At 37.5% G+C, this 20,853-nt stretch overlaps 2 protein-coding genes across 3 annotated transcripts in view; both read left to right on the top strand.

Annotated features, from left to right (window-relative positions):
* The window catches only part of ephb2a (eph receptor B2a), a 114,362-nt gene extending 100,253 nt beyond the window's left edge, over positions 1-14,109 (top strand). For both annotated transcript variants that reach the window (XM_022663104.2, XM_022663103.2), the window contains exons 13-16: positions 3,990-4,139; positions 5,296-5,489; positions 6,880-7,035; positions 8,691-14,109. In XM_022663104.2, coding sequence (XP_022518825.2) covers positions 3,990-4,139; positions 5,296-5,489; positions 6,880-7,035; positions 8,691-8,799 — 609 coding nt within the window. In that variant the 3' untranslated portion in view covers positions 8,800-14,109. The remainder of the gene's footprint in view (positions 1-3,989; positions 4,140-5,295; positions 5,490-6,879; positions 7,036-8,690) is intronic.
* A 4,373-nt stretch (positions 14,110-18,482) lies between these two features.
* LOC111191752 (uncharacterized) overlaps positions 18,483-20,853 on the top strand; it is a 2,657-nt gene continuing 286 nt past the window's right edge. Inside the window, exons 1-6 of the mRNA XM_049462725.1 lie at positions 18,483-18,722; positions 18,840-18,890; positions 19,529-19,630; positions 19,925-20,155; positions 20,277-20,363; positions 20,470-20,649. Coding sequence (XP_049318682.1) covers positions 18,693-18,722; positions 18,840-18,890; positions 19,529-19,630; positions 19,925-20,155; positions 20,277-20,363; positions 20,470-20,649 — 681 coding nt within the window. The 5' untranslated portion in view covers positions 18,483-18,692. The remainder of the gene's footprint in view (positions 18,723-18,839; positions 18,891-19,528; positions 19,631-19,924; positions 20,156-20,276; positions 20,364-20,469; positions 20,650-20,853) is intronic.

Here is a 20,853-nt window from a genome sequence, read left to right as displayed (position 1 = left end):
TATATATATATATAAGGGTTGGGCAATGAAACTGAAACCAATGACTTTTTAGTGTGGGAGGTTTCATGGCAAAATTGGAGCAGCCTGGTGGCCAAACTTCATAAATTGCACATTATTGCACCAGTAAGAGCAGAGTGTGAAGGTTCAATTAGCAGGGTAAGAGCACAGTTCTGCTCAAAATATTGCAATGCACACAACATTATGGGTGACATACCAGAGTTCAAAAGAGGACAAATTGTTGGTGCATATCTTGCTGGAGCATCTGTGACCAAGACAGCAAGTCTTTGTGATGTATCAAGAGCCACGGTATCCAGGGTAATGTCAGCATACCACCAAGAAGGACGAACCACATCCAGCAGGATTAACTGTGGACGCTGTAAGAGGAAGCTATCTGAAAGGGATGTTCGGGTGCTAACCCGAATTGTATCCAAAAAACATAAAACCACGGCTGCCCAAATCATGGCAGATTTCAATGTGCACCTCAACTCTCCTGTTTCCACCAGAACTGTCCGTCAGGACAATAAATTATTGTGGTCTAAAACCAGGTGTTTCAATTTCATCGTCCAACCCCTGTATATATTAGGGCTGTCACGATTTCGATATTTCATCGAAATCGATCTAGTATATATACACCGTATTTTTCGCACTATAATGAGCATGTTTTATAAGGCTTATTATAAGGATATCCACTTATTCTTTAATAAAGGACTTTTTACCTCATTATGATATTATATTATAATATTAGATATATTTTTAGTGCAAATAAACATGATGCATGGTTCCCATTCTACTGTATGTGAGCCCTGTGAAGCAGTAGCTGCTGAGGTTAACAAGATTATTACTTTAAACTCTTTTTTTTAAACCCTTTAGACTTTATTGACTCTACATTTCCTAGTACTCACAAAGCCACTGCTTTCTTTCCACGAATGTGTTTTTGTTGTGGCACTTAAACATCTTAATATAAACATATAACACTCTTAAATAAACATCTTCTACATGTTATTAAATTGTTTGTTCACAAAGCATTCCTGTTTTTACCCTACAGACAATTTCCATTGACCATTTAGTTTCCACAATATCAGACATTGTGTGTATTAAACACAGACTGTGGGTTTTAACATTTTTTTTTTTTTTTTGTAAAGAGCAGAACCAATAAAAGCAGAAATAATCATTTTGAACAACCACGGTTCCTGTAAACATGTACAATATGGACAAAAGTATTAGGACACATTCACATTAAACCTGCAACATCTCATTCTAAATATATGGACATTATTGTAAAAGTGATCCCCCTTTGAAGCTCTAACAATAGCAGTTCCATAGACTCACACATTCTGCACTGTTAGATGCTCGATTTTATACAATCAGACTTAATGAAACACCTAAATTCATTGATTAGGAATTTTGTGTTCCAATAGTTCTGTCTATATATTGTAGTTTTGTGGCCTGGTGTGGAGACATTTAGGACTAGATCTCCTAATAGGGCCTGAAACAACCCTAAATCTAAACATAGAGTACATAATCATAATGAAGATAATGTGGTCACAATTGTAGCCGTCATCAGATCAAGAAAAACAAACATAAATAAATAAAAAAAGAAATCAAAAATTCTGAAGTACCCAAGTCTCATCCGTCAGTGTCTTTCAAATTTTAAGCACAGGATAAACACGTTGTGTTCTTCTCGTGCTGACCTTGTGGATCTTGGTGTCAAATCAAACATGACGTGGCAAATATTTATAAGGAATCTGATCCAAGTTGGATAAATATTTTAGAAAAGATGTTCAAACTTACCCAGATCTGACATGAACAGAGAGACCCCGTCAGGTTTGGACAAATATTTCATTTCAGGATATATCGCAGGCGCTGGTTAGGTTTACTTTATAATATGATCGTTAAAACACAGCGTTCGGCTGAAAAGACCTTCCCTGCCAGCTGAGCACTGCTGTATGTCAGCTAAATCTGGGTTTTTAATTGCCCAACACCTGCTAAGTGAACGAGTGAGGAAAGTGAATCCTGTCTGAACCCAAATGAACCCAAATATGTCTCACTGACTGGATTCCATGATCAGTCCTGGTGATTATTAATAACAATCAATCCATTAATCAATCAATGAATTATTAATTTTGTTATTTTCACTCAGATGTACATTGAGGGTGTTCATTTTCAGTGTAGCCAATCATTTACAATAGACAGGGATTGACAGAGAAAATAAAAATAATTAATTTAATTAGATGAAAATAAAAGAAAATAAGCAAGTTAATTGCAGAAATAATTAATAGTAGATAAGAAGGTAATATTAAACTTAAGACAAATAATTCTAAACAAGAAAACAAAAAAAAGATTAGATAAGATAAGATTAGATTCAACATTATTGTCATTAAAATGTACAAGTACAAAGCAATATAATGTAGTTTAGCATCTAACCAGAAGTGCAATAACAGCAAGTGCAAAATATACAAAATATAGATAGATATGTATAAATGCGAATAGAAATATATATACTTGTAAATATGATTTATATAATATTTACAATTAAGATAGACAGATATTTATAAATATGAATAGAAATATGGTATTGTAAATAAGATTTACAGAATATTTACAATGATTTACAGATTAAAATAACATTGTGGATTATGCCACAGATAGAAAATTCACTATATATTACTGAATAAGATACAAAACTTTTTTTAAAACAAAAAAGTAATATCAGCCAAGATAACTAAAATTAAGCTAAAATGATATGTAATTTAATTGTATTTTATAGTAAAAACATATTGTTTAATTATAACAACTTTAAAAGGAATAAAGCCACAAATAAATAAAGCATTTAAAATCAAGTATCACAAGACATCCATCGTCAGGCCATAGCTAAACAAAAAGTCATAGTTTACAAAATCCATTTCTGTCTCAATATGTATAAATTGCAAACCTTTTTGGTGAAGTTAAACGTGATTCATGGTTCTCTCGCTGACCTTGTGGAGCTCCGTATCTACCCAAACCTGACATGACAAATATTTATCGGGAATCTGATCCAAGCTCAATAAATATTTGTAAAATGATGTTCAAACTCAACCAAACCTGACATGAACAGTGAGGCCCTGTCAAGTTCGGAAAAAAATGTTTCAGGTTAAAATAGGGACAGATGTGTTGTGAGTCCTGCTTTTTGTTGGAATGACTGTCTGTGATGTCTGGGAAAGGCTTTCTTGTAGATTTTGGACCGTTGCTGTGGGGATTTGATTGCGCTCACAAATGTCAGGGTGTTGTACAATGACATGCCAAGTATCTGGGAACAGGAATTTCTGACATGTCCCAAGGAAGCTAACGAACGCTACAGTGACCTACGAGATATGTATGTGTTGGTCTCCTGCATTGAATGTGGGTTTGATTTCTGCCAGGTTCACTGCTCTGTTTTCACAGACTAGACCGTTTAAGCCAGATGCCACTGGCCATGATCATTACCATCCACTGCACTGTCCACTGTGAGTGGTAATGGTACAAACATGACATTTCAGCTTAATGCATATTTAAACCCTGGACAATGGGGGCTCCAAGTGGTCTAGCGGGCTAAGGCGCTGCCACTATGATCAGGGGTTCGCCGGTTCGAATCCTGTTTATGTATCTTGCCATTGAGAGAGCACAACACCATCCTGGTGTTGAAGCATCACTAGTGAAAGGGGGAGTCCTCATGAGTGGGTTGGGTAATTTGCAGTGTAAATTGGGGAGAAAATGGGAAAGAAAACTGGAAAAAAAAACCTGGACAACTTCAGAAATCAAATGTCTCATCCATCTGGCACTGACTACGAATGTCTCTCAAACTCAGGTTGTATTGCCATTGCTCACTCACAAGGTAGCACCTCACAAGTTATACAGCTATTAGAGTTTATGTAAATGGTTATAAAAAAAGCAAAACCTGAAGTGACTACTTTAGGTTTGTGGTATAATATGTAATAGCCCACCAAGTGCTAAATAAACCTTTTTTTTCTCAGGGAGGGAAGATTCCTATCCGATGGACAGCTCCAGAAGCTATTCAGTACAGGAAGTTCACCTCCTCCAGTGATGTGTGGAGCTACGGCATTGTCATGTGGGAGGTCATGTCCTATGGAGAGAGACCATACTGGGACATGAGCAATCAAGATGTACGTAATTTTACATACTAGTGCATTTAACTAAAATATCATTGAATATCATTGAAAAGTTACTTTAGTTCAGTAACTCAGTTCAAAATGTGAAACTCCTATATTATATAGATGTATTATTCACAGAGTGATCTATTTTTAATGTGTTTATTTATTTATTGTTGTTGATAGTTATGGCTTACAGCCAATGAAAAAACAAAAGTCAGTGTCTCAGAAAATCCTGCTGGAAAATGAAATCCGCATCTACATAAAAGTGTAAGATGTAAGATTTCCTGGGAAAACACTGCACTGAGTTTGGACTGTAACAGTGGATCAACATAACAGTGGATCAACACCAGCAGATGACATGTCTCTCCAAACCATCACTGATCAACAGTAAATTTTGCAATTTATTTGGAAATCAAGAAAGCAGAGTCTGGAGGAAGAGTGGAGAGACACACAGTTCAAGCTGCTTGAGGTCTGTGTGAAGTTTCCACAATCAGTGATGGTTTGGAGAGACATGTCATCTGCTGGTGTTGATCCACTGTGTTATAATATCAAGTCCAAAATCCCTCTGCTGACAACTTTTATGGAGATGCGGATTTCATTTTCCAGCAGGACTTGGCACACTGCCCTCACTGCCAAAAGTACTAATTGCTCTTACATAATATTCTAATTTTCTGAGATATTGATTTTTGGGTTTTCCTTGGCTGTATCAAGCCTTAATCATCAACAATAAAAGAAAAAACACCTAAAATAGATCACTCTATGTGTAATACAACTATATAATATTGGGGTTTCACATTTTGGACTGAATTACTGAAATAAAGTAACTTTTCAATTATATTCTATTTTTTTAGATGAACTAGTACATTATTTTTTTTAAAGCATTATCATGTTTCAGTATTATTATTATAATTATTATTATATAATTATAGATTATACCTTTACCACAGTTGAGAAGCCTAAAGCGGTGTCTTGCTAATACAGCAGTGACCTCTAGTGGACAAAATAACAACATTATTATTCAGACACCCTGGTAAACGGCACACTTAATTCAGCTGCCTGGCTTGTTCAATAACACAGGTTAAAGTACTAGTGTCTTTGTGTCTTTGTATATTGACTCTCTGATGTTGTTACTGTAAGTCCTGTAATCTCTTTGTGTTAATCCTTTCAGGTGATCAATGCCATAGAGCAGGACTATAGATTACCTCCTCCTATGGATTGCCCCAACGCATTACATCAGCTAATGCTGGACTGCTGGCAGAAGGACCGTAACAACCGGCCTAAATTCAGCCAGATCGTGAACACCCTGGATAAAATGATCCGCAATCCTAACAGCCTGAAGGCCACCACCCCCCTCTCTTCAGGGTAAATTCATGCTGATCTGAGACTTTTAATGAATACATAAAGTCATGAAGAATGGGATATCTCATATACTGTTTTCTATAAAGCTTTCCTGTAAATAATGACTTTATACAATAATTACAAATACAACTCTGGAAAACAATTAAGAGACCACTTTAGTTTCTAAATCAGTTTCTATGATTTTGCTATTTATAGATGTATGTTTGAGTAATAATAATAAACATTGTTGTTTTATTTTATAAACTACAAGCAACATTTCTCACAAATTCCAGATTAGATCATTTATTTGAAGAAAATGAGAAATGGCTGAAATAACAAAAAAAAGATGCAAAGCTTTCAGACCTCAAATAATGCAAAAAAAACAAGTTCATATTCTAAAGCTTTGAGTTCAGAAATCAATATTTGGTGGAATAACCCTGGTTTTTAATCACAGATTTCATGCATCTTGGCATGTTCTCCTCCACCAGTCTTACACACTGCTTTTGGATAACTTTATGCGACTCCTGGTGCAAAAACTCAAGCAGTTCAGCTTGGTTTGATGGCTTGTGATCATCCATTTTCCTCTTGATTATATTCCAGAGGTTTTCAATTTGGTAAAATCAAAGAAACTCATCATTTTCCAGAGCTGTATTCACTCATCGTCAAATAAAATTGCTGCACAAGTAGCTGCATCAAGAAGAAAGTGTTTGATTGCAATGCCATTTGGAAAGGAAGATAAAGGATTCCAGGAATAATAGAAGATTAAAAATGAACACTGATATGTACAACACAACATACCAGACATCTCAGCCCGGCATTGTAGAGGTTCCTAATGGTGTCCTGCAATTATGCATCCCATACATCTTGAATATTCATGCATATTCTGCAGATTTTGCAGTAGGGGTGTTGATAGAGCATCCAATAGTATTCTACACGTTTTCAATCGGGGGATACATCCGGCAATTTGGGTGGCCATGACACAGTATCTGTGTCTTCAAGGCAAGCTGGTTCAGAATCTCATAACAATGTCAGACTGGAAAAAAATTGTAATGAAGACCAAAGATGATCTGGCATCATACAGAATTGTACCTCATAGCATGACACCAGGTCTTGTAGATGTGCTGAACATGCTGCCTCCACATGTGTTTTATTGGTTGTATCCCCCAAGACAAAATCAAGACCTACCTCTGAAGACCACTGCCATCCAGAGTCAGACTGTAACAGTCTAGCACAAATACCCACCAAGTTTATTTTCTGTTGGTTTATTCCTTCTGTTTGCAACGAGTTTACTTTTAACTGTTTGATGAGTGTCATCCCATTCATTAATATTCCATTATTTATATGTGATATTAAACATGGTTCCATTGCTTCCAGTGTTCCTCATCAGCCCTGTGTTTCTGTGTTTATGCTGTAGCATGCATCTACCTCTGCTGGATCGCAGCACTCCAGACTTCTCCAGCTTCAACTGTGTGGATGAGTGGCTGGATGCCATTAAGATGGGCCAGTACAAGGAGAACTTTGCCAACGAGGGCATGACCTCCTTTGATGCTGTTTCACAAATGACAATGGAGTAAGTTTCTTAGTGGTTTTGTATTGTTTCCTCAGAGTCCAAGAGGGCATAAATAACCTCACTCTCTTTGATTAGGCAGAACGGCCCTCCATCTCCCCATCACTCAGCGTCATTCTAGCCAATGTGGGCATCTATTAGGTCCATGAATCTCAAACTGGCCCTCAGGGATCTTTTTATGTTTGTACCATACAGAGATCCCTGAGGACTGTTTTGAGAACCACTGTGTTTACTGACACTGATGCCATATTCGGATTCGGATATTGGGATTACTTTCTCAGGGGGTCCTGGGGTCATTTTCCATTTTATGAGGGGATTTTATTTCCGTTCAGTACTCTGTCCAGGCTCAAATCTTTGAGATCCACGTAAACACAACAGCAAATGGAAATGGAGGAGCTACTGAACGTGATGTCGTGACAGAGAAAGCCAAAAAACTCTCTGGTCCTCCCGTTTTTTTAATCACAGTCCGGATGCAAGCGTTTTGTCACTGAGTAGAAGTGTGATTCAGAGAAAGCACATGCTACTGTGCTGCTGCCTTACTATAATCTCTTTTACCTTGGTCATGTATACCTTTGCTAGTCAATTCTCTGCCGGTTAACAGCAGGTCAGGTTCTCGCTTTTTATTGTGGCCAAGAATTGCCTATAGAAGAGGCTGTTTGATTGGCATGCAATAGTGTTTTTTTTTTTTTCAGACTGAAAGGTTTATATTCCTGTGCAGGCAGATTCTCAGATTTTCAGCAGATTTGTTGACTAGAATCTAGATTGAAAGAAACATTTTTTAGTTTCACATAAATAAAACACACTGCACAGTATCGTTTTCCCAAAGATAACCAATTAAAAGGTGCAGACCAGCATAGTGCCAGTGTGACTGCAAGTTTCATTACAAAAAACAAACAGGAGAAGCACAGTTGAATCAGCTGGTTATAATTGCTGCAAGTAATTATGGCGATGGTCATATTGTCTATTTTTTTCGGATGGATATTCTTATTTTTCTCCCCGATTTTTGCCACTATCCAATACCTTAACTGCAAACTGTTGATTCCGATTGTGTGATTTGGGCTTGTATATAGCTTTTGTAGGGTTTCTGTTTAGTAACAATTTTTTCCTCATCAGGAATTAATTGAGTGAAAAGTTTGTGCAACTGATCAACCATATGGCTTACCACAGCAACCACCTAAAATACCATAGCTACTTTTTACCAGCCATCTAGCAATAGCCACGTAAACACTAAAAGCAATATTGCAAGTCAAAGCAACCACCTTGCAACACTATAGCATCCAATCAGCAACCATAGTAGCAACACCATAGTAACTCCATGGAATACCTCTGCAATCACCGAACAAAAACACTGTCACCCAAGACCACATATAAACAGTGTTGGCCTAAAACTGTGAGCCACTTAAATAGCAGATATTTTGTATTTTTTCAGGAAATTAACTTTTCTAGGTAGTCTTCGTTGCAAAAAATATTGGACACAGAGGATTTTATACATTTAAAAATTGTAATGCTGTATATTAAGCATTTATTGGTCGCCTAAATAATCCCATTGTGATTAATTAGCACCTTCAGTATTTACGAGTACACATTGTTTAGAACTTTCACAGTTCTAATTGGGGTTCACGCTCCTGAATCTCCTCATTCTCTCATCGTTCTCACAGGGACATTCTGAGAGTGGGAGTCACTCTAGCTGGCCACCAGAAGAAGATCTTCAACAGCGTGCAGATGATGCGGGCCCAGATGAACCAGATTCAGTCAGTGGAGGTTTGACCCTCAGAGGTGGAGGCTGGGGCTGATGCTAAGGAAGCCCTCGCTCCACAGCCCACTCCTCCTCTCAGACTGAGACCGACTCCCTCCTCCGCCAGCCCTGGCTTCTGAGCGCAGCCCGGCGTCCTGTGGAGGCGTCCCCACTAGGGAAGGTCTCCACAAGGCACAAAGGCAACAAGGCAAGACAAGACCACCACTGCCCGCCCCCTGCCCCCCTGCAAACTACCAGCAGGCGAGACGGAGCTGGCCGAGGTTTAGGTCACGTATCGGCCAGTGACGTCTCAGTACTCAGTCATCGGTACTAGTCATCAGAACCTCTTCACTGTTGTGTACTATTGTGTGATATATGCTGATGTTGAAGCCAGTGGTGATGATTATAATAACGGCAATTGGGGCGAAAGCAAGCAGCGGTAAAAATGACTTTTTGTTATTGTACTTATTATAATCATCACCATTAGTTCATAGGTTGGTTCAGTTTGATCAATGACTTGGGGAATCTGTGCTGATAGATTGAAAGGTTACCCTTTAAAAGGGCAATAAGTTAAATGGAATTAGCTCTCTCTCCTCTGGAGGTCTGCCAGTCTCCTGCCGAGACGTCGGTTCGTGACAAGAAGACATGTACAGCAGCGCGATACAGAAAAAGGCAGAGACAGAACACGAAACACGAAAGGACCCAAATGGACCGTGGACTAATGGCAAAAAAATTAGCCTCTTATACTTCTGTCACTGCCATATGGTTAAGAACAGTTCCATGTGGCAGCTCATTCCTGAGGGAGACCGTTGTAGAAACAGCGTGTGTGAAGATTAGTGACAAACACAAGCTCGGAAAACTCTTTTTAATAAATATCGTGGTGAATATTTTTTTTATATTTTTTTATTTTCTCCATGTTTTTGTTATGTATTTATTTATTTTGTATTTTTTAACATACACAGTCATAACATAAAGCGTTATGCTCTTTCATAACAGTCAATTAACATAGACACCCATGCACACATATCAGAGGTGACACACTTACACAGCAAATTTCTGGAGTTGGAAAATCTGGAGTTCTCTAAGTTAGACTACAACTCGAGTTCAGGAGGACGGTTTGGCATTAGAGTTTTTTTTACAAGGTTTTAAGGAGCCGAATTTAACTCTCCTGGTGTTGGTCCACCTCCACTGTTTTGTTGTAAATAAAAAAAAACAATGAAAAAAATTATCTCCCCCATATTTTCAGTAAATATTTTCTAAATTAAACAGCTGAGACACACAAAATATAAGGTAATGTCTGCCTAAAATGTCTTACTACTACTACTACTACTACAGTTTGTTTATAAGTATCTTTCCTTTTGGCTCATGGCATCTTTTATTTGCATACTGGGCATCCCCCTCCCCCTCCCCTCACTCACCATCAATGTGTAGTATCGCCCACCAAGAGGAAGAGCTATAATGTGAAATATTGGCACGTTATAGCACAAGTATAGCATTGTGTATTACTGCAATTATACCACAGTTCCATTATCGCTGTTTATTAAAAGATTTTGAGTTAAGGACAATAAAATACGATCTGTTTATAAATAAATAAATAATAATAAATAAATCTGGTTATAAATACTCAGAAAGTTCCAAAATAGTTCTATTGCTGCTCTGTTCGGCTGGTAAGCGCAGCATCGTTGCTAGTTTACCTGTATGTGGCGGAGTAATACATGGGAGCTTCGGTTACAGTTACAGTGCATTACTGGAACTCATAGATCGCTTCTTAGCCAATCACATTGCAGGGTCGGAACTAACTGTGGTATAATCAGTAATACAGTATTTTATATAGCCATAGAGTTGTGGATCATAAGAGCAGGTTATTTTTTCAATGTAATTCAATGTAAAGTGTGATTTTTTTTATCATTAACACAAGCTAACCTTCCACGAATAAGCAATAGTTCTTTTTTTGTTTAAGTATTTATTGAATTCCCGAGGGTAATCAGGCAACCCTGATTGGCCAGAGTTAGGAGTGGATAGGATAAAGTGGATAAAGATGCCTATTTTGCCAATAATTAATGTAGCTTTTGTGAGAATTTCAGTGAACTCCTGATTCAATGGTCCCACATATTTACACACAAAATGATTTGATTGAATACACGGAGAGTTTATTCCAAAAGACAGAATTTGCTGTGTAGCTTTCTGACTTCATCACAGGCCTGATTTTGTTTTGGTGTTCATCATTATTGCTTTCTTTTTTTGAGTTACTATACGTAGTCTGTGCACCTTAGTGACAAAGTAAATGTTTGCCATGAAAATGTTTCAGCGGATGACGATGTTTCGCTAATGTTTTGATTGTTTGTATTTTCTCTCTCTTCTGCCCTCTTCCCTCCAATACACTCTCCTGTATGTGTGTAAATATACATGTATATATCTATTTTTTTTCTCTCTCTTCACATAAAATAGTGTCACTTTTTAAATGGTGCAGCCAAGCGTGTGCTGTTGGCACGTGTGGAGGCAGCTAATGAAACTGAAGGAGTACGAAAAGACTGAAAGGACTGAAAGGACCGGGGATAGCCTTGATGGGGACGGACCTTAAAACACTTCACAGAACACTTTGTTCGGTTCTTTTTTTAATCTATGTTTTATAACGATGAAACGATGTTGTGATTTTTAATACCGATATGTACATTACCTGGTCTAGTGCAGCAGCAGACTTCATCTGCATTCTAGTGGCGTGTTGAAGGTTTTACGGCAGTATTAACATGACATGCTCACAATTATTTGAAAAGCATCCTCAGCCGTGCTCGCAGGACTTTTGTAATAGCTAGATTTAGGTTTCCTTTTGGAGTAGTCTGGATTTCAGCCGTCCTGAATTTTACTATGATATATGAATATTACTGTGGAACTGAATGGAGATCGTCTGACTGGTTCCATGCGTTTCATTCACAGCAGTAAAATTCCACTCCTTTTTTTATTTCTGTCTGCTTGAAGAAAATCGCTCTCTTATTTGAAACGTACGCCCCCTTCCTGAAGATAGAGGACGGTGCGTTCTTTGGTGCAGCTTGTTCAGGAGAAACTGGACAAACTTGGAATTCAGTGCTTTTTTTCTTAAATATATAAAGATGAGATGTTTTTACAAAGCTGTATAACATAGTCGCCACTGATTACTGTAACATTCTGTTCAGTCTGTAGATTTGCTTCTTTTTTGACGCAACCCCAAATCAGAAGAGGTTTGGACAGTATGGACAATAAAAAAAAAGAAAAATATACAGTATATACAGTACCAGTCAAAGGTTTGAACATATTCTCATTTAAATGTTTTTTTTTACTACATTGAAGATTAATTATTGAAGGCATCAATACTATTGTAACCCTGCAGTGTTACTTGAAGTATTTAAAGAGAAACAACCGAGACAATAGTGCAAAATAGTCCACTTTACTCAGAATTTAGAATAAACTCCCTCCTGCACTCGCAGGCTCTCTTTCTCTCTCTCCCAAAGCAACTCTGCCTCTACACTAAGGTAACCCCCAGGGGACAAAAAGCATTGGCACCTCTCCCAATCAGTTTTTCCCACAACATAATAAAGTCTGCTACACTATGACACAATGCATATGTAATTATAAAGTGAACAAAAATGTGTTAAACAAGCCAAAATATGTTTTATACTTTAGATTCTTCAAAGTAGCTCCTTTGGCTTTGATGCCAACTTTGCCCCACCCTTAGCATTCATTCTCTTAGTCAGTTTCATAAAGTAGAACCTGGAAAGGTTCTCCAACTATCTTAGTTCTAGAGGTGCTGAGCTCTTGTTAACTGCTTTTCTTTCACTCTGAGCTCCAGCTCATCCCAAACCACCTGTGTTCAGTTTTTATGTCAGGCCAAAACCTTATCTGTCTTTAATATTAATCTTTAAAATTAATGTACAATGTAGTAAATAATCCAAATATAGACAAACATATTGATGAGAATGTGTGTACAAACATTTGACTATACAGTGTTCTGTACATTTATATTGACTTATTATTTAATTGCAGGCAGTTTTATCTTGTCAACTTATTTTCGTTTTTTTAATAAACAACCATTTCTGCATTTCAGGCCTGAAACACAATCCAAAATAATATATTGGAATGGTTAAGCATTTACCACTTTGCCATTTCCTTTTACATCATCAAAATGATACAACATGCACCATCTGACACAATACACATTTTCATAGCGTGATGGTCCTCCCAGAAACCTCTGAGCCCAGAGATGTTGATGCCATATCTGCACATGTTTAACACAAGCCTTCTGATTTGCACAGTTTTAAGTTTTATGTGCTCAGACAAAACATGAAATATCCTGGGTTTACGCTGTCTGTAATGAAGTAAAAGTCAAAGTAATTGTTTTTAAATTGCATTTTTTGTGTTGTCCCACCTCTTTCTGACTTTAGGTTGTACCTGCAATGTGAAGTTAGGAAGAAATCTCTTACCACTCTCATCTCTCATACGTCAGATGTTCCAAATACTGCACATTTACTAACCCAAACCTAGTCGTTGAGTTTACACTGTGACAATCATGTGTCTCCCTTAAACTGAATGTGCTTCCTTTCACTTTAGTAAACCAGTCTTCCACTTCTGATCTCCTCTCACGCTCGCAGTCTCTGATCCCTTTACCTTTTTTTCTACTTTCTGATTCTGATTACAGAGTTTGTCTCAGAGGTGTACGCATCCTGTTGTTTTTGTCAGTATTGCTCTCTTATTTCTGCCATATGTTTCCCTTTTTTATTTTCACATGTTACACGGACTACACAGCACTACTGTCCACCTCTCGCTCACATCCACACTGTTCTACAAGCAGCTCTTGCTTTTGTGTTACAGATAAATAAACGAAAGGGAAACATTAAAAAAAGAATAATAATGTGAGGTCCAGATTGATTGTTCTATGGCATGTTGTTTTAAATCCATGTTGCTTGTTTGGTCTAGTCACATGTATGGGGTATACTGTATTTATTGCACTTTTAAATGCAGAATGAACTGTGTAAAAAGGGTCTGGCCTCCATTTTGCAGAACACTTTTGTTGCCAGGAGGATGATCTTTATGACATTTATGACATTTTCTTCATGACCAAGAAAAAACGGAACAGACAGTGAATTTAGTCACTCATTCATTTCATAATTGAATTTTCTTTGCTTAAGAGAACAGTTCATTGTGTAAAGAGGGAGATCCAGTGACACAGTGTCTGTGGCTTTTGTTATACATAGATGTGCAAAGCTTTGAGTTTGATTCTATCATATTTTCTATGATCATATTGCTGTACAGTCTGTGTATGGTCTGGATTATATTAAAAGAACACTGAAGAAGCTTCTTCTTTAATATTACACGTGTGCTTTCTTTGTGGTGCTTCTTTTTAACCGGTTCCCTAAAACGTAGAGGGTGGAACAATATATCAGTATTGCTACTGTATGTACCATATTATTTTGATCGTATTGTATCAACATGTGGTGGAAAATCCATAATTCCTAGTATTTTATTATTTAGAACTATTTTATCCTCTTCATTGTATTGTGACAGCGTTATTGTGGGTAGCGAATCATAATAATAATGTATAATTCGATGTCCTGTGATTCTCGCCCAAGTGGTGTGTTGAAGGTTTTAGAGCAGCATTAACAGGAAATGCTCATAGTTATTTGAAAACCATCCCCAATATTTATTATATTTAGAAGACATAGCACTACACTATAGAGATAGGACCGATCCGGTACAATATCGGTATCGGGGCCGATATTGACATAATTAAGGTATCGGATATTGGCCATGGCCAATTCCACTTACCGATCCGTATTCCAGTTCACAGCTTGAGCTGAGCAATAAACCTGCTGTAAGGTTAACACAAAACACATCACTGATCCGGATTTCAGTTCCACAGTTTACCCCAAACCCCCAGTATGGAGCCAAATCAGGGACAAAAAAAAGGAAAACAAAAGTTTAACTATTAAAATGTTGTCCCTGATTTGGCTCCATACCCCAGCAGCTTTAGCTGTTTGTCTACAAAAAAAATGTAAATTGTCTGGAGAGTTTTCACTTTGGAAACGCCGAACAGCAGAACGGCTAACTTACATGTATTACTTGTAAATTCAGCATCTGAGGGATGAACAGATTAACACCAGAAATCTGTTAGCCTACCTAGCACTGACCGACAGCTGCATTCCGGTGTTGTGAGGGTATTAACTACAGACCGAAGTAAACTATAGTCATAATGCACATATCCTATAAAACCACAGGATCTACAAACACCAACCAGCACAAACATACCCATCAGATTGTGATTAATTTAGTAGCATTGCTAGTTAGCTGTTAGCCATCTCCATAAAGATCTGCAGTCTGTTAGCCTAACTAGCATTGGGCCGTCTGCTGCATTATAGTGTTTTGGTAAGGTAACAGGTAACTTACTCAGGTTAACTACAGCCATAATTCACATCGAATATCAAACTCATTCAACCCAGCACTAAGAAATTAACCTGTTATTAAAAAACAGTGATTAATTCAGCTAGGAAATACAGTTAGCGTCGCCGGTTAGCCATTAGCCACTGCAGCTAATCCACTACGCTACATGTCAAAATAAAAGTCTCCAGCAAATAACCGCCCTTCTTTAAAAAAAAAAAAAATCACTTAGGTGAATAAAGGTGCATCAAACTATATGAAATTGGTCCTGTGTTATGGAGGATAACCCATAAGATATTGATCGATTAGATGTTCACTTAGAAGCCCTTAAAACACTTTTTACACTTGTTCAGTATGTTACTTTATTCTAGAATTGTATTTTAAGTAATGAACTTTATGCTGACTAGATTATTATTTAGAAGTCATTATTGCCAAGATGGACAGCACTAAAAAAAGTAAACCTGTAAAAATGTGCAGTTAAAGGCCATGCAGTTGAAAATTCGGGTGCACCTAAGAACAACAGTTAGACACACCGGTGCAACCAGTGCAAGAAATTAGTCTAGAGCCCTGTATTTACTACTAAACATATTTTTAAATATCTAATAAAAATGAGATACATTTGGTTTTTGTATATAAAGTGTATTAACCTTTTACTGCAGATCCAATTTTATGCTCATTTTCATGCGATTAGCACTACAACGATATAACGATGGATATCTTAAGTCTTACATATAGCACAATGACCATTCAGGGCTTAAACTGAAGTAGACAGTTTCGGAAAAACAATAATTCACTTCAAGACTTTAATTTCCATTATTTAGGTTCCATTTGAGAACATCAAATGCAGAAGAAAATGCAAAAAAAAAAAAAAAAAGACAAACAACACACGTATGCGCGCTGTGTGCGCACCAATGTTCAGCAGGGCGATTTTGGTGCAGTGTTGCCAACTCCTCAGTAAGAAAAGTGGCTATTGGCTGTCCAAAAAGTCGCTAGAAGTCACTAAATGACGTCTTCGCCGAATTTGCATAATACATGTTTTTTAAGCTGTAAAGCAATAGGGTTGGGGAAGAGAAAAGTGAGTAAAAACACCATAAATGTGTTAGAAATGTTACAAATGAACAACGTCTGTTGCAGCAGAGCAGCAGTTATTCGGAACTGTTATTCTACGTTTTTTTTAGTTTGTTTGTTTTATTTTATTTTTATTTTTTACGTTTTCTTAAGTTTTCTTTATTTTTAAACTTATCATATACAAATTGTTCAATGGTTCAATAGATATTTAGCTTTGTTTTATTTATTTATTTATTTTTAGCTTTGTTTTGTTTTATTTTAATTTTTTTACGTTTTCTTCTACCTATCAGTCAAATTGTTCAATAGATATTTAGCTTTTTATAAAGAGGCAGACACTGTGGAGGAGGTGAGTGACAGGCTATGTGGTGAATGAGGTGAGTGAATGACTGTGACTGTGTGAGTTAAATTAAGGGATTTCTTTTCGTGTCACACTGAAGACACATTAATATTTATACTTCTGCTCTGTAAATACAGAGCGGGTTCAATCAGCGGCGGCTGTGGGCACGCGCGATTCATTTGCATTGTGTTGGTGGAGCGGTGTGTGTGCTCTGACAGTAAGACTGCACTGTGAGTGGTGTGGGGCGGGGCTGACGGCAGCGCCCGCTGCAGCGCGGAGGACAGGAACTGAAGAGCGCGTGTTCATCTCAGAGTCGCCAAAAGTCTCTAATAACACCACAAAAACTCGCTAGATTTGTCGCTAGTCGCTTTCTAACAAAAAAAGTCGCTAGAGGGTCTGAAAAGTCGCTAAATATAGCGACATAGTCGCTAAGTTGGCAACACTGTTTTAGTGACAGCGCACCACGTGGTGACGGTTTGACATGCCCCACCGCAGCCATTAGGGGACCAATCAGTGTAAATTACGTCCCAATGTGTTCGTTTGAGGGTGGACTATTGGTTGAAATAGGTGTCAATCACTTTTGTGACGCTAGAGAAAGGCTATGACCTGGTTGGTTGGACACCCCTGAACATCAACGTGATCCAGCGCTCACGCCATTGGATCAAAAGACGATCACTCAAGAAAAAAAACGTTTGTGGACCAATAAAAAACACAGAATCTAGAAGAGGACATCCTTAGCTTTGTATTCACGTACAACTTTACGCGAAATCATTACATTGTGTGGTCGCTAGGAGGTTGAGAATATAACGTTCCGGTTGCGCTGAAACTAAACGCATGTTTGTGAGGAGAAATGATCAGGCGAATAAAGGATTTTTTTGATGTTTTATCTGCGGTTCAGTGCTGTATTGTAGATGCTGTGATAGTAAGTGAATTTTCTATAATAAAATCTGATGTTACTTTACATACTAATACTATTTTATAAGGCTATTTTGTTGTGAAAAAAACGGCTGTTTTCAGATGGAGATTTCTGGCGACTGGGTTCCATGTAGATGGCTGAAAATGTGCATGCAGGTAGTTAAAGTAGTAGTAAAGAATATGAGCCAGTTAGTTGGTCGGTGTGTTTTGACGCTTCTAAGCATTCTACTTTACATTGTCAGAACGGGCCCGCCGGCGGGCTTCTGCAGTAAGAGGTTAAATAAATGACTCTGGAACGCATTTACATTAAATGCACTTCAAAGGGCTGTGTTGTCTTTTTCAGCATCATTATGTAACTTTTATTATAATTATTATTATTATATGAGGCTAAAAACTATATGTGTTGTGTATATATTATAGTTATATCTACCATATTTAAAATACATAATATTATTACCATCGTTATTAACAATGTTGTTATATTATATGAGGCTATAAACTATATTTGTGACGTAAATATATATATTTAAAAATACTGGACTTTAGTGGTGGGAAAATGTTACAGCGCATAGCGTCACGAAGATTTTTTCTATAATAATAATAATAATATTTAATAATAATAATAATAATTAATAATAATAAGACGGGACGGGAAAATGTTACAGAGCGGCAGCAAAAATATAAATTATATTTTATTTTATTATAGTTATTCAATGTTATTTTGTACCATTATCATCATTGTTATTACTAATAAATAAAAAGTGGAAAAAAATGACTTTAATGGCAGGAAAGCGCGCGGCGTCACAAAGTATTTGTGAAGTCTTCTGTAATTAAAATAAATAATGTTCTTTTTATTATTATTATCATAGTTATTATCATTCATATTATTATAAATAAATAAAAAAACATACGGGTCTTTAGCGGCGGGAGCGCGCACGGTGTAAAAGATTCGATTAATTTGTTTTTATTTAAACTCTTCTCTGAGTTTGAGAGCAGCAGCAGCAGCTTTTCACTCCGGAGAGAGATTCAGCTTCCACTACAGACCCACTGCCTGTTTTATCCTTTAGACTATTTAATTAATATCTAGTTTAATAACTAACTATATTATAGTTTAATTATTCTGTAATTGTTGTGTTTTCTGTGTTGTGTTTTGCTGTGTTTTCTTCCCAGGTAACCGGATCCGACGCCCCGTGGTCGGATATGGACTGGTGGTGGTTCCTTCCACTTGAGGTCAGTATCCTCGAAATTTCTGCCATTTTAGACCATAACTGAAATAAAACTGAGTAAAAGTCAGTAATAAAGCTGGAGATGTATGAGCATGAATTAAAGTGAGTATCTGTTCTGCAGGCGGAGTCTGGTGCTCCAGGGGGCTCACCTCCTCACACTCCGTCTCTTTCTGTAAGTATCTATTAAACTCATTAAACTCTATTACACCTCTATCAGACCCAGTATAACCTCACTTTAACCGTTTCTGACTCACTTAAAAAAATCTGCTCAATGCACTTATTTTACAACCACAGATTTATTGATATGGACAAATTACAAACCATTAAACCTAAACGGGTTGTTGCTGGATTGTGATTGTTTAGCTGCACGGTCAAAGTAACTAGTGTGCTCTAAGTGGAGCTGACTATTTGGTTAATACATCATTTAGCTTTTTTTTTTTTTAATAACGGTAGCAGACTGTGAAGTTGTCCTTAATTGGGTCCATATAGGTCGGTTTATGTGCTCAAACATCATCAAATACCATTATGCTGTTCAAAACATCATTGTTAGCAGGGCCATACTAAGCTTTGCATAAAAAAAACTACATTTCACATTGCAAATACATTTAAATTTAATTAAAGTTACAGTTGTTACATTTGATGATAGACAGGCCAATAGAAATACTCCAGACTGACTTGACATAAAAGGTTTTTTTTTTACATAAAAACACTTTTTTAACATATATTGTTAAATGTATGGTAAAGTAACAAAGTAAAAATATATGTATAGAGTACATTTAAAACAAAAAAAATCATTTGTGTTAATTGCAGGTGGATTGGGATCTAGACCTCAGTTCAGATGACTGCAGCGTTCTGTCGTCGCTGGGTGAAGGGCCAGACTCCTGGGTGGAACTGACTGCCTGTGTTACGCAGGTGAGAAAAAACACAATGAAAGATTTAATTGCAGTAAAGCATTACTGGCATACAGCTGCATCCAAGACCACATACCACCTAAAGTACTAAAACAGTACAGCACTGTATGTAGTATTTATTAGAATCATCAAAATCACTCAGTATAGTATAGTATGGTAAAGTATGTAGATTTTAGATTTAAGTAAAAAAATGTGTTTAAGATTTGAGTATCACTGCCCTGCATACTAACACAGCAACCCCATTTCACACCAGTTTAATTTAAATACTTTTTGCTTGTCATTTTTTTTTAAACAGCGCATAGAAGAATTCCTGGCCACCTCCCACCCAGGGTCTCCAGCGCCTTCGCCCACCCCTGCAAGTCATCTCGCCCCCATTCTTCAGCTCCCCAGCGCCATGGAGCCTCCCTCTCCTCCACATCCCAGGCCGGTTCGAGGAGTTCTTGTCCAGGTTGCAGAGGCAGTGCCCTCTCACCGGCTGGACTCTTCTGGACCAGAGCCTGAGATCAGGCCTGAGTCAGCTGCACAGGTAAGATATTACAGTTAGTTCTGTATCTGCCTCTGCCTCTACTTCTACTTCACCATCTTTAAATTGAACATCTATACTTCTCTAAAAAAAACACACATTTCTTCACCTCTGTTCCTTCTAGGTTGTGGCTGACTTGGACCTTGATGTGGAGGAGGATGGTTGTAGGCAGGATGGTGACGGAGAGAAGGAGCCTTCTTCCAGCCTGCAGGTCAGAGCATAGTATTGTATCCATATGTTTTAATTACGGATGGATCAGGAGATCACAATGTCAATATCAGTATTCAGATTAGTCTTTTTGCCACTGTGTTTTTTAGGAAGCACCGATGGCAGACCTGCCCTCACCTCCCACCAACACCCAGGGTAAATCGCACCACACCACCACCATAAACAGCATGTTTAGTTGTTTCAGGTCGCGTCGTCGTGTCGGGGTGCTGGTTGGAGAGGCAGACCACCTTCACAGTCCGGCTATCCACAACCCAAAGCCTGCTGCGAAGGTAAGAGTTTGGAATAAATCTTAATTTCAGCTGTAGAGGAGGCAGCGACAGTGTGTAGAAGCTCCTTTATATGTGTGTTTAAATCATTATCAGTTTGTTCCATATATTTCTCATTTATATGTCTCTCATTCAATAATAATTATGTTATAATTGGTATAATTTAATCTAAATACTTTAGGTCTTATTCCTGTAGTTGCAGTAATA

Source organism: Astyanax mexicanus, chromosome 13, assembly GCF_023375975.1.
Source record: "Astyanax mexicanus isolate ESR-SI-001 chromosome 13, AstMex3_surface, whole genome shotgun sequence".
NCBI classification, from domain to species: domain Eukaryota; kingdom Metazoa; phylum Chordata; class Actinopteri; order Characiformes; family Acestrorhamphidae; genus Astyanax; species Astyanax mexicanus.
The sequence above is the reverse complement of the archived record's forward strand: the minus strand, read 5'-3'. Positions and strand labels throughout refer to the sequence as shown.